Raw genomic sequence first — 14,275 nt, 5'->3', positions numbered from 1 at the left:
TAAAGAAGATTAAATAAAATAATGATAATAATTAAAGTGCTGTGAGATGAGCCCATAAGCTATCAAGCACAGCCTTCCACCGATAAGATGCAAATAAAGTAGAGATACCTACGATTTTCCCTTGAACTCCTTTTTGTCCTTGCTTCCCAGTAATTCCAGGTGGCCCCTGAAATACAACATTTTTAAAATGCAATGTGATAAAAATATGATTGGTATTGTTATAGTATGACACATTTTAACCCTAGATAGCTCTTTAAAGCAGTTACAGTGAACTTTCACTGTGTGTGCTGATTCTGGCGCCCCCTGTGGACAAGAGTGGTAGTGTTTCTACCACCGTTTCCACTGATTTTGTGGGGAATCTCACTGAATCCAACCTGGTGGCAGGCATTAAGAATAACTACATAGAAATACCGTCTTGCGGATGGTCTTGTCTGTTAATGTAGGTTATAAAGAGGCATCAGTAATAAAATGAGACTGTTTCATAACCAGTTAAGAACTCCTTGTAGTAAATGTTGTCTTTTCAAGTAATCCTCAACACTTGTCTACTTACAATTGGCCCATCATCTCCAGGAGGTCCAGGAGGCCCCGGAGGTCCCTTCAGTTTCTGAAGATAAAAAAACACAATGTCTCACTCGCAACATGTCCTTAGGGTATACATGGGTATTTTTAACACTAGTCACACTGTAAATAAAGTAATTATGCAGTACGTTGTTGGAGTTGGTTTTTGGAATAACTGGATTTCAACAACTAACTACTAACTACAAAAGGATTTTAAGTGCATTCATTTTTTTTTTTTACACCTACCGGCCAGGAAGAAATCAGCTTTTTATAGATGTCCTCTTTCTGTAAGGAAATGACAGAGAAAATATTTATCTTATATTGTAAACCTATTTCACTCACAAATGATCTTCACACTGACTTGCATAGAATGCGACAAACTTTAAGAACAATAATCCTGTCATCAAAAATGCAATTATCAGCAAAAAAAGACAATTCAGTTTCTAATTGTAGCAAATTTATCTGGTTTGTGGTATAGGCTATTCACACCTTTACAGTGAAATATAAAGAGGTGATAATAGTTGATTATGTTAGTTATTGTGTGTAACTGATATTTATATGCTGTTTCTTTATGCTGTATACGCAGTACTTTCACTAGATCCAGCAGCTTACCTTGAAAGCCTCCCACTCTTCTTCAGAGGTTTTAAATACAACAATGGCAGGCATCCCAGGAGGACCAATGGGGCCTCTATATCCTGTCCGCCCAGTCCTGCCCATAACGCCTTGATAGCCCTGAGAGGACAGAAAGCAATATGTCTCTTTGATGTGGAAGGAGTTCAGATAACAACAACATCGACAGAAACACAAATCTGGCTCTTTCATTCCAGACTGCATTAAGCCATTTTTGACCACTAGGGTGCAGAAGAACTCTGCTGATCAAAGCAGCCTTGACATGTAAACAGCCTACCAAGCTTTTGGGGCTGTTGTTGTGTCATTTAGCTTCACTATAGCTGGAGACTATATTAACCCTTAAGAGTTCCTTGGTACATTTTCGTACCATTCCGTTTTTTATTTTCATGCTATTTTGGTTTTCAATGAATGAAGCTCAAACTTGCCAAAGGTTATTCATTTTGCATTTTGTTTAGAATTCTGGTCTTAGTTATTAAATTAGCCTAAAATGGCTAGGCTACGTACAAACTCACACATTTGTTCCTAAGGTAGAAAAATGCCGCATTGAAAACCATTCAAAACGCCATTTTTGATCTCCCGTTTATCTTAACGTAAACTAATGCATTCCTTTATGTTAAAATTTCATTTTGGTCTACAAGCTTTCAGTTTTTAATTTTTATATTAGTCCACCACATGGCATTACTTTTTCCCATTCAAGGCATGCAGCAAAATTTCACACGTTTTCTGCAAGGGTGCCTTGCTACTGAAATAAGTGTGTATTGCTATTGATGATGATGTGACTTTGTTTTGGTTCTCGTTCAGGCTCTTGTTCAGGCTATTGATCCAGATGCACTGCAGCCATGGTTATAAGTATGAGCAGTAGTGAGGGAGTAGTCATTTTAGAGATGGCAAGGCATTACAGCACACTGGTGCTTGAAATAATCATGGGGGGCTGGATGGCTCCTCATCCTCCTCCGAGGACTCTGATTCCTCCACAGAGGAGGCCTCAGAGGTAGAGACAGACGATCTGGTGTCTAGCCCTGACTCATCTGAAGACTCATCTGAAGATGAAATTGATGAAGCAGCAGCAAAATGGACTTCAAAAAATGAAAAAAAAAATTGGTCTCAAACAAACTCTGAGACTTTCCACAACAGTGGAGTTGTGTAAACATATTGGCCTTTAAAGGATTAAAATCCCCCAAATATGATACATATTTGATATGTATATTTCAAGCAGAAGTAGTTCTAAAAGACTGACTCATTTAAAGTAGGAATAAATATTGATTTATAAGATTTTTACAGCAGTTTTTGGGAAGGTGGCATTTTTCTGCCTTAGGAAAAAATGTGTACATTTTTTAAAGGAACTCTTAAGGTTTAAATTTGAAAACAAATCTTAAATCTGACTGCGGTGTCTTTGTCAAGCTGAAGTCACTTCACATTCCACAGTTTTATGAGGGCTCATATATATTTCATTTATTAGTCACTGGATATCATATTTCTTTTTAGTTTGAAACATTTATGGTGAGAGAGAATATACAGTTATGTATGGTATTTTATATTTGTGGAAATAAAGGTTACCATCTTGATATGTATTGAATGAATAGGCTATTAATGTAAAAAATGATGTACTTCTTGCAATGCAAGTTTAGTGCATTTTAGTTTAGTGTTATCCATCTCTTTTAGCCAACTATTTCAGGCATTTATCACTTTTAACTATTATCATTTTAGCCCTTTCAACCATTTATCACTTTTAGCTAACTGTTTCAACTTCTTTTTACACACATAAAACATGTCTGTTTACTCTGTATGAAGCTATATGTTTCATCTCCATCAGGCATAAGTCTGGAAACGTCAAGATGGAGTATTGAATTAATTATTGGTGACTTTGGTCAGGTGTATCTGTCCACAGCTATTCTCGCATACCACTGGACCCATCAGCCTCATGTTTTGGACCTCTCGTGGCTGCAGTGGTTCACAATTTTTGAAAAACGTATTATATTAACTGCTCTGATTTATACCATCATTGACTGCTGACTCCTCACTTCTCTTAACTGGCCAGTAGGGGACGCAGCAGCGTTGTGTCATTTGCGAACGATTAGTTCAAAAGATTGAATCTTTTGGGTGAACAAACTGAACTGAATCACTTCCTGAAACAATCTGTTCATTTCTTAGTCATTTCTTTTTTCGTAGAGCTCTCAGCCAGTTGCTTGTGAACATCCAGAGATTCACTCACTGAGAGTGATAGACAGTCACGGATTTGCTCGAGCCCGTCCCTCTCACTCAGTCTTATAATTAGGTGTTGTGAAAATATATATGCTGTAGCCTACATAATAGGGTAGAACTTGTTATAGCAGCTTTGCAAACGGTATCTTTATTCAACTAAATTCTCATCTTACTGGCTTATCCTTCTCGAACAACTGTTCTCAGTTGACCAGTTAGCGAGCTGAACTGAATGTTCATTTTGAACTGGTCAGATCAGTGTGGGATCATCTGCTTTGCCCATCAGTAGACTGCAAGTGATCCACAACTGCTTCAGTTTGAAATCTTGTTTCTGCAAGGGACAACATATGTGCCAGTCAAGTTTTAGTGTTGGTGGATTATTTTGTCCGGCATTTTCCCTTTGAAATTGACATTTTACATCACTTGTGTTTTCATTCTCATTCATATACGCTGGACACACAGCTGGCCCTGCACTCCTTGTTCCCCACCCACATGATCCAGACACACCTGGCAGATATCTGAAGTTTACTGAGACTGAGACTGATATTTTTTTATCATATATCCCAAAGCAACAGCAGAAATACCCCCTGGGGTAAAAGTACATCCTGCTATGAGTCATTTGATTCAATGTTGACACAAAAAAGATTTCCTGATTTAAATTAATACATACTTTGTCTCCTTTAGGCCCTGGTGGTCCTGGTAGCCCGGGTGGACCCTGCAACCCCTGATGAAAGAGTGATAGATCTGGATCAGTGTCATAAAACCAAGATTTATTGATAGAAGCAGGATGGGACAAAAAAAAAGTAAACTGACAGAAAACTAGAGTAGAAATGCAGATATCCTAGGTTATTATGTCTGAAATCTGATTAATCTGTTCGTCTGTGATACTGTGTAAGGGTTAGGAGAGTTTGTAAACTATAAAACTGTATATAAACACTATATTCTGTCACAGAATATTCAGTCTGAGAAACCAGAAGCTGGATTTCACAGTTCAGGATTACAGTACCACAGTTTAGCCAGAGGAGGGACACAATGGCCCACACACACACACACACACACACACACACACACACACACACACACACACACACACACACACACACACACACACACACACACACACACACACTTGCATGGCTTTCTAGGTGGTAGAATTGACACAGATGTATGTTGCCATCTCAGTCATCAAATCTGCTCCACGCAAACTCAATTTCAGTCAAGGTCGTGATGGAAAATGAGATGAGAATATCACACAAATGTGATTAAAATATCCTATGTGGTTTGTATCTGCATTTGTAACAAAATTAACACTCTGTACTCAATGTCACTGTGAATAAAGTATACCAAGACCTGTAACAACAGAAATAACTTCAAATGTGAAATCCAGCATTGATGATGAACATGTAAAATGTAAACAATGTCTTACACTTTGACTTCTGATCCCAGGTCTTAATCCTGCCCTGTGACGTGTGACCGTGTATGTAGGCGGCTCATTGGCTGCTGTAACAGTCTGCTGTGTGGATTCAGTCTCTGATTGGATAAAGGAGTCTTCAGTGCTGAACTGGGAGGTCCAATCAGGTGACGACTGATTAGAATCCCCAAATATGTCAGTGTTATTATCATAAGTTTCTTTTTCCATCTCTGCTTGTCTTTGAACTTCCTCATCCACCCCTAAATCTGCCTCTGTCCCATTCCCCTGCTCTCCACCAGGAAATCGTTGTTGTGGTGGTGTTTCTGTTTTGGGGGAAACGGTTTCCAACCTGTCTTCTATTTCCTCATTTTCTTTTATCTCACTTGCTGAAACATTACTCACCTCAGCCTCCATGTTCCTGGTACTTAGTGCCTCACCGCTTTGTAGTGTGGGAGTTAAAACAGTCAGGTTTGGGGCTGCTGCATCTGTCTGAGGTGCGGCAAAGTCAGTTACTGCTCTGTCGAGTGATACAGTTTCCTCTCTCTGTCTTAAGAGTTTAACTGGTGGGTCTACTGAAACTGGAGGTATAATGACTAGTGGTGATGCCTCCTGTCTCGCCTCCTGTCTCGCCTCCTTTACTCCTCCGTCAGATAAAGGGTAGATGCTGGAAGCAACAAACCCTGATTCTGTTATGGGGCCTGAGATAAGAGTAGCTCTAGTAGCATGGTCCTGTGGTCCATTAGAGAAAGAACTCTGTGTACTTGTATTTTCTGCATCTCCCCCTGCCCCTCCTGATGAGACACCTGGAGCTGTGGGGTTCTCAGGCTGAATGTTGGGGGTTGAAATGGCTGTCTCAACACTTTCCAAGACAGATGTGTTACTTGTTCTGGAGCCATTCTTTGCAGTTTGAAGTGTGTGGACAGAAGGAGTCCATAAAATGTCAGGGTGCAAATTAGAAAGCTGCTCATTTCCAGTCAAAGAGAGAGGCTGTGGTGCAGTATCGCCACTTTGATTTACTTCCTTACTCACAGTTGTTGGTTTTTCCTTTTCTCTGTGGGTTGAGCCTACAGTCTGAGTGTCTGTGTCAGCCTGGGTTGTCACTACACCTTTAATATCCTCTGGATCAGGATATGACTTCAGAGGGGAAATACTGCTCTCTGGATCCAGTCTTGGTGTCAGCTCAGTGGGACCTGCCTGTAGAGTTGAGTCTTGGGGGGGATTTCCTGGTGCAGATGATACTCTGATCGCAGACTGAATGGTCACCTCGTGTATAGCTCCAACTGCCTGGGAAAGGTTTACATTAGAAAAATTAATTACAGTGTTCCCAACATTCATTATGTGTGCTGAACTCCTTCATTAGTCTCCGTTTTTTCCTGGAGAACCGAGAGCAGTAAATTCTTTCAAGATTTATCAGTATTCTACAGTTTTGTAATTGCATTATTGAATATGTCTAAAGCAATAATGGATTTGTCTATTCTAGGGCACAAGGTAAATTACTAAACAACAGAAATTAAATAATAAGAATAACTAATGCCCAGTGGATACAATTCAAACAATCTGCACACTATACTTTATTTTTTACACCATGCCACTACCTCCTGCTGTCACCTGTGCAATGTTCCATATCAATCACATCTGTATATAAAAAGCTGAATATAGTGAACATATAACTCTTATTACTCTTATATTTTCATTATATCTTGTATTTTTCTATTCTATTTTTTATTTAATGTGTATCTGTTGTGTTGTATCTGGAGCTGCTGCAGCGAGTGAATTTCCCCAGTGTGGGATCAATAAAGTCTCATCTCATCTGACGAGACATACTATGAGGCAGAAGTAACAGTTCAGTATTAGACCATCTTTGAGGGAGAAACGTCTGTTCAGAAATGTAAACACTCTCATAGAAAAAATCCTTTTGGTGGGATCACACACAAATATAACATGCAGTTAGTGTCCAAAACAAATCACTTTTTTATGAGACAAACACTCCCTGTGTGGCTTCCACAGACGGACAGGAATGGTGCCACCATAGACGCTTTAAACAGCAGATCACTGTGGATGAATATTATGAAAGACCATATTCACACTAACATGTCATCAATAAATAAAAAGTACTGCTACCATCTCATCGAGTGCAGACTTACATTTCAGAACTGCAAACAAAGGATGGAGGGAGTGGGGCTGGGAGAGATTATTAATGGCCCTACATACCCAACACAGATGTTTTCACTTTTTTAACCTAATTATTGCTCTTCTGATTACATGGTGTGTGTACATATAAAGCTTAATAATATCTCTCAGAACTGCCTGTTAGTTTTGTTGAGTGGAGTTTGGTGAGATCACTCAGATCTCACCGAATCTCAGATCAAATTTATAGTCAGACTTCAGACAGGTGTCTAAATTAATCTGTCTAGTTCTTGACTAACTTAATTAGAACTAATTTGCCATTAATTCTGGGTAAATTAAGACTTTTTTCATACTAAAAAACATGGCTGACCTAGTAGCAACGATGTGAAACCACTCAGCTCTGTTCACTCCAGCAGAAAATGTTTGCCATGTGGAATAACAGTTTTAAAGATATTTCACTGGGAGAATTCAGCGAAGCATGTAAAAAATACAAAAAACGTCAGCTTCAAAATGTCTCACTGCAGTGCAAAGTGAGTTTGCCTCTGGGTAGGGTGGCTATTAGCTAACAACTAACATTTTATCCTTTAGATAAGTCTGTCTTTTGTGAAACTGTCTAACCTTAGAACAAAAATAATATGGCCTTACAGTATAGATCATTCTAAAATACCTTTGTGAAACTGGCCCCAAATGTCTCATCATTCAGAGGTCTCATCAGATTTAATATTACACATAAAAACACAAAAGGATATATTTTTGGATGAGCACAACAATCAATCCATTCCTAATTTACTAGTCTGTTACTTACTGTCCGTTACTTACTGTCTGTTATGAATATAAAATATAAAAAAGAGCAACAAAACAGATGTTATCAAGTGTTTGGTAGCTGACAGTGGTGTGTTGTTTGTACCTGTGTGTGTGTCAGAGCTGAGCAGGTGCTGCTGTGATCCCGACAGTGCTGCTCTGCTGCTGTAGGATCTCCTAAGACGAAGATCATCTGCTGGATGGCGCCCTAAACACACCAAAAACACACAAGAGACAGAAGTGACCAGTTTAAAGAGTTTCATTCCAAACATTGTCTTGTAGCTTCAGTGAAGGGAATTTTATTTAATGATAGCAGTCAGTGTGTGCTGTCTGCTACAGTACCTTTTTTTTTTTTTACACTATCACTAGGGGGCGCCAAGATCAGAACCATTAAAATCATACACGTAGGGCTTTAAAGGTTGCATATCATTTATACAAAGTTATACTAAACTTTTATAACCTTACAACTGTGGTGCAGCAGATGCATTTATGCAATAATGTAAATAACCATAAATTAGAACTTATAGAAAGACTTTAATATAATTGAAGTTGGAGTCCTCCGTGACCTCCACTCCCATTGGTCTGACTGTCCTATGGATCACACACTACTGCTGTTTTTAGCCCTTTTCACCCCAGAGAAAAGGAGGAAATTCTGGCTCAATTGTGTAAGTACCATTTTTAAAATTTGTTTTCACTGACTCATTGTTGATGTATGAGAGGAACACTCTAGATTGACTAAATAGCAAACTAAATATTTTTGCTAATGACTAACTCATGAAAAAAAGATTTATGATCTCTCAATTGAAACAAGGACAAATGCAGATATTAAGGGAACTGTGGAAGTCATAACAACAAGCAGTCAATAGCATGTAATATGCTAGATTAGTTTATCCACTGATTTGTAAATACATTCATCAATCCTTTAAGTGATGTTTGTTTCACTGTCAGGCCTTATACTTATTTATGCAGCTCCACCATTTCCCATTGAGACATAGGAGGTGACATCTTCTACACATTTTATGAGATTTACTCGCTGATGTGAAAATATTCCCCTGCCTCTCATCCTCTCACATGCACATGTAAGAAACCCGCAAACCTGATGCAAAATATTTGAACTACAGGTGATACTTAATGCAAAAGAATTACACGCAAAGAAACTGGTTCACAGCCAATAGTAATGCCTTAATTTACAGTACACTACCTAAACCCCATTAAATGCAAGAGAAGAGCTAGTGTGATTCAAGAGGTTGTCAGATGATGTGCTACATCTTCTAACAACATATTTCGTTCAGAAAAATAAAACTTAGATAACAATTCCAAATCATCTTGATGTAATAAAATGCTCTGAATAATTATTTTTTTTGTCTGGAACTCCTTAAATTGTTTGAATTTGCAGGACATTTTTTGATAATTCAAGTTTTTCTGAGCCCTTTACATTCATTACATAAACATTCAAAATCTAAACAGACACAGTTACTCTTTACCACAGCCTGAGAGAAAGTTAAAATTGAACCTGAATCCATCGGCAACATGATACAGACAATCAGACTTACGCAGCTCAGTAGCAGTAGCACCGCCACAGCACCCTGCATGGCTTCTGATAAAAGTAACTTCTGGACTCCTCTGACTGTTGCTGCCTTACACACTCTTCCAGGCGCTGCACTTAAAAACACACACCCCTCCCTGGAGGACTGATCCCAGAGCTGGCCGGGCTGACCACACATTTACATCCCAGAGAGATGATGAAATCAGCAGACCAAGCCAGACGCCCAAAGTCTCATACAAACACACATATATACATATCACATCTGCTTCCTGTGGCAACACAGTGCCAGACAGGTTAGTGTCCATCTCTTAATACTCAGCAAGTTATTACGCTGCAGTGTGTCAACAACAACACACTTAGGTGGGTTATCTACTGAGTCTGTTGCTGTACAGTAGTTGTACGTCATTTGTTTCCCAGACTGTTAAATCATGGCAGATTGATGGCAAAGGTGATAGAAAACACATTTGTCACTAATGTCGGATTAAGGATGAGTCTACCCTGAGAGCTTCACTCTCACTTCATCAGTCCACTCAAAAGACCTAAACTTACAGAGTTGTTTACAGATTTACACATCTTAAAGGTTTACATGCTCCGTTTTTTTAAACGATATCCCCACTACAATAGACTTTCCCCTTAATTCCTCAATCACTGATGACTGCGTTGCTCTTAATTTGCCATTGAACTTCAAATTGAGCCCTCCGTCCTCCATCTTTTTTTGTTGAGGGTCAGGAGGGGAGGACTGTGGCCCAGGTGAGGAATGTGACATGAGGATCAGAAGAGCGAGGGGCTGCTGCCTGAGGAGGGTTGTGTCGGGTGAGGTTGGGGCCTTACGGTAAAGGGTGTGTGGTGAGGACGTGAAGCTCCTCCCAACAGCGTCAGGCCTAAAGTGTCGATATGCCGTCCCAGGCCCCGGCGCCAGGGGGTGCTCTCCTGTAGACAACAGTCCAGATACAACTCCAGTCTGGACAGAGAGACGGACAGGAAGAGGCTGTGCCACGATCCATCCCACAGAGGAGCAGCAGGAAACCTGTCAGACAGACCTGTGAGAATTTTATTGTCACATATTGAAAATGTTTCTGTTGAATCTTGACCTTCTCGAAGTTATCTCGAGTAATTTAACACCGGGCTGAAACGCTGTGTGTCACTGTCCTCTCTGATTGAAAGTCTGACCACACCCAGCAGTGATGTCACATGGTACTGAAACACCCTTGAGTACAGTTGTACATTGTGGCAGCAAGGTGAGAGGTCAAACCACTGGAGGTCAGAGTCACAAGATTTTCAGAGGGTGTTAAGTTGATTAGTGGTAGTATCAAAAGATGATTAGTTTTGACCCTGCACCATTTTTCCCTCACTGGGACATTTGGTTCCATCACTTAAGTATTTGGTATCTTGGAGGAAAATGTGCCACACATTGCTGTGTTCCTTCTGTTTCCCTACAGTAATGATAATGATAATGTTATAGACAACTGAATACACAAAAAAGGTACTTATATAATTATTATAAAATATATTTTTCCTATCATACTATCTGTTACAAATCCAGGTATGGATCATTATCTGTGGTTGTCTACGTGTGTGTGCGTGTGTTTCCTCACTCATAGTGTTGTTCCCAGGCACTGACGACAGTGAAAAGTCTTGGCCCCACCTTCAGCTGAAAGAGCTCCTCCCCTTCTTGCCCTAAAATAGCCAATAGCGTCGTCTCATCTGCCCACCGCTGACCCAGACGCAGACGCATCAGCACACTCAGCTCATCCGGAAAACTGTCAAGTAAACGTTAACACATTCACAAATAAATGTACAGAGGACTCTCCCACACACATACTCCATCTAACTTGCACATTTTTATTTAATCAGTCTGGACATGGACAGCTGTGAGATGACTATACAGGACAGTATAGATTTTAAACTCAGGGCCGTGGTGTCACAGAGAGACTAAAGACTTTTCTCATAGAGAGCCGCTTCACAAGTGAATGTAAACTGTATCACAAAGCTGACAGATTCAGACGGCATTAGTACTCCGTGTGTAAACATTCAAGGTCAAGTTTAACACCAAAGCCTTGAGCTAAATCCTTTCAACCTAAACATCATGGAAAGAAAAAACCGTCCTAGACAAACAAGTTCTCTGCAGTCACGTGTGACCCTGTCAACCCTCTGAAAATGAAAAATGATCTCTTGTGGTAAAAGATGCAACAATCTGTTTAACTCGCCTACAACAGGACAACAGTCACTACCTAATTGTTTGTGTATGCTCATTTGTGTTTTTATTTTATTTTAATGAATGTGTTAGAGGCAAAAGAAAAATACACCCACTCAGCTTGCTTTGCATTCCAAACTTGGCAGAGTTTGTGTGTAAATTGGAAAGACTTTACAAATTGAGTGTTACGATATGCTGCCTTGAAACCATAACACATAGTAAACTAATACTAGTAAACACATTTTTTTCTTAGTTAAAGGCAAGTAAGTTAATTATTTTTCTTCCAAAGGTACTGTTTTTTTGGCGGCCGCAACATGAAACTTGGCACAAAATTCAACTGTACAAGAAATGTATGTGTTATATTGTTGCTGCACATGGGCATTGCAAAATGGCTTAACCACGCCCCCCAAAATCAGCCCCCAAGACACATACGATCGCCATGTACGAAAATAGGTAACGTGTATCATGACCAGACAAACAAAGCCCATACCCGAAACCCAACAGGAAGTTGCCCTTTTTTAATTTTGTGATCATTTTCTGTTGTATTTTAATGAACTCCTCCTAGGGAATTAAACAGGTCAACTTTAAAGGGCTTGCCCGTGGTGTGGCGTCAAAAATCAATGTTACGTCAAGAAACAAGAAGTTGTTAAAATTTCTGTGTACTGATTTATGTAAAATTTTCATGGTGTGATCTACATGTGATACGCTGGCACATAATCTGACCGCAGCACGCCACAACGTGCATGGACTGTGAGGGCCCTATCATCATTGTCTTTGTTAGAAATACATGTTGATAGAAACTTATAAAAATCTTATCTTATCTTAATTAGTATAGTACAGTAGAGAAGTATAATTTGTGTCAGTTTTAAGTGGAACTTCCTGCTGAGAGCTCTGGTTGTGTTGTGGACGTGACTCAAAGAAACATCCCTATTGGGACATGTTTGCTAAATAAGCTCAGTGTCAATTTTTTTTTGTTATTTTTACCAAACCCTATTTACTAACTGCAAATTTTACCTGAGAAGTAATGCAGTAGTAGGTTACATAAGATGCTGTGTAATACTCACAGAGTGCCGAATACTGCAGCTGTTGGTAGGAACAGGGTGGCATATTGTCCAATCTGATATGCTGGACAACCTCGGTCATCTTCTGTAGTTGAGACATTGTAGTGAGTGGCTGACTGCATGTCCAAGAGCTGCAATAGATCCACTTCTCCAAACAGAAGACATAGATTATAGATTATTAATGTGTTTTGTTGAGGAAAATAACAATTTCAATTCAAATTTCTCTTGACTAATAAACACCAGCAGCAAGCATATTTTTTTTAATTATATTTTGATTACACAAAAAGAAAGATAAAGACCAAATACAAGCAACAACACAAGAAACAACACCAGAGGTTACAGAAAAATATATATAAATAGAATTAGGGCTGCAACGATGATTATCTCAACCATTAGTCAGTCTGTCTGTAATTTTCTTCATTAATCGATCAGTTGTTTGGTCTCTTGGTATGTAATGGTAAAAGAATGTTGACCACTGCTTCCCAAAGCCCAAGGTGACGTTCCCAAACATTCAATTTTTTCAAAGACATTCAGGCCTCTGTCAGAGGAACCCAGAAAACATTCCCACCTGAGCAGCAAATAATACTGATATACGTTAAAAATGGTCAGTACTGTTGTTTTTAGCAGAAGTTCACTGTCTTTGGAGAATGTGGAAGTTTTGGTGGAGGCTTTACACCTCATATGGACAAATCACAATGAGATATAAATTTTTTTGGCATGGGCTTATTAACTTTGGATGTGTAAGTTGTAAATTCGAAGGCAACAATTTTTCTCTGCAGTAATCAAAACAAAAAGCAGCACTCTTGATATCAACCTGATGGTAATGACTGATGAATGAAGTTGTAACTGCTTTCTGACCTCAGAAATTATATGTGGTTAAAAAGTAAATATAACATTGACATTAACAGCCAGATGAAATTTCTGACTCCTCGTTCACTCAGCAGAATACTGGAAATTGACATTTTTGACTGAAGTGGATGAGTAATGCTCTCAGTAACAGGGAACAACTTGTTCCTGTGGTTAAAATAACGCTGAGGAACAGTTTCTTGTCAGAGTTTCCCAAAACGTTCCTTTGTGTATCACTGCTTTTAGACTGCTGTGGAAACACTGAATTCACAAAAAAAGAAAAGAAAAATCAATGTCAGCACCATTTTTTCCCCACACACAGCCATCAGGAATGTATCATCCTAAGGTTTCCTTACCTTTCACGCCTCCAAGTGTCACATTTCCTCCGGCCCTCCCATGATCCTTTGCTATAGGAGGGAGATAACACTGCTGTGGTGTGCTCACTTTCTGAGACAGACCGTCTGGTTTAACTACAAACAAAAAGGCCTGAACCCAGAGCAGCGAGAGCACAGATGAGCTCAGCATCACGTCGTCAGTAGACAGCAGAGAAAGAACTGATGTTGGAGGAACATCTCAGCTGTTACACATGGACCAGAGGGTTGGGCCTAACTGGCATATCTGTCTTCTCACAAACACACTCAGCTTATGTTCTGATCTCTCAACAACAAACCAGATATCTCACCTACGTCTCTGCTCTGTTTCCAGTGCACTGAAAAGCTTCGCACCTGGTTATTTAGGGAATATGTGAACATACACACAGAAACATGCAAAAACACGCGTTCCCGGAGGAGTCAGTGGGTTCAGTATCACATATCATAAAAATCTGTGCACAAGCATCAACCTGTGTCATGGACTCATGGCTTCCCGATTGCTTTGGTGCTGATGTTAAGATTATTATTTTG

General features: G+C 39.5%; 1 protein-coding gene across 8 annotated transcripts in view; it reads right to left on the bottom strand.

The window, feature by feature from the left end:
- si:dkey-21p1.3 (collagen alpha-2(I) chain) overlaps positions 1–13,931 on the bottom strand; it is a 30,826-nt gene extending 16,895 nt beyond the window's left edge. For 2 of the 8 annotated variants that reach the window (XM_051377533.1, XM_051377535.1), the window contains exons 1-11: positions 13,730–13,931; positions 12,531–12,675; positions 10,868–11,032; positions 10,104–10,299; positions 7,833–7,934; positions 4,814–6,082; positions 4,058–4,111; positions 1,171–1,290; positions 805–843; positions 551–604; positions 113–166 (exon numbers count right to left, since the gene is read on the bottom strand). In XM_051377533.1, coding sequence (XP_051233493.1) covers positions 113–166; positions 551–604; positions 805–843; positions 1,171–1,290; positions 4,058–4,111; positions 4,814–6,082; positions 7,833–7,934; positions 10,104–10,299; positions 10,868–11,032; positions 12,531–12,675; positions 13,730–13,898 — 2,367 coding nt within the window. In that variant the 5' untranslated portion in view covers positions 13,899–13,931. Of the gene's footprint in view, positions 1–112; positions 167–550; positions 605–804; positions 844–1,170; positions 1,291–3,563; positions 3,652–4,057; positions 4,112–4,813; positions 6,083–7,832; positions 7,935–9,279; positions 9,355–10,103; positions 10,313–10,867; positions 11,033–12,530; positions 12,676–13,729 lie in introns of those variants that run through there. The other 6 variants (XM_051377536.1, XM_051377534.1, XM_051377537.1 and 3 more) reach the window with 6 other exon arrangements.
- Positions 13,932–14,275: the final 344 nt, after the last annotated feature.

The sequence above is a fragment of the Dicentrarchus labrax genome, unplaced genomic scaffold (assembly GCF_905237075.1).
Source record: "Dicentrarchus labrax unplaced genomic scaffold, dlabrax2021, whole genome shotgun sequence".
Taxonomy (NCBI): domain Eukaryota; kingdom Metazoa; phylum Chordata; class Actinopteri; family Moronidae; genus Dicentrarchus; species Dicentrarchus labrax.
Note: the sequence above shows the minus strand (reverse complement) of the source record. Positions and strands in the feature narration are given on the sequence as shown.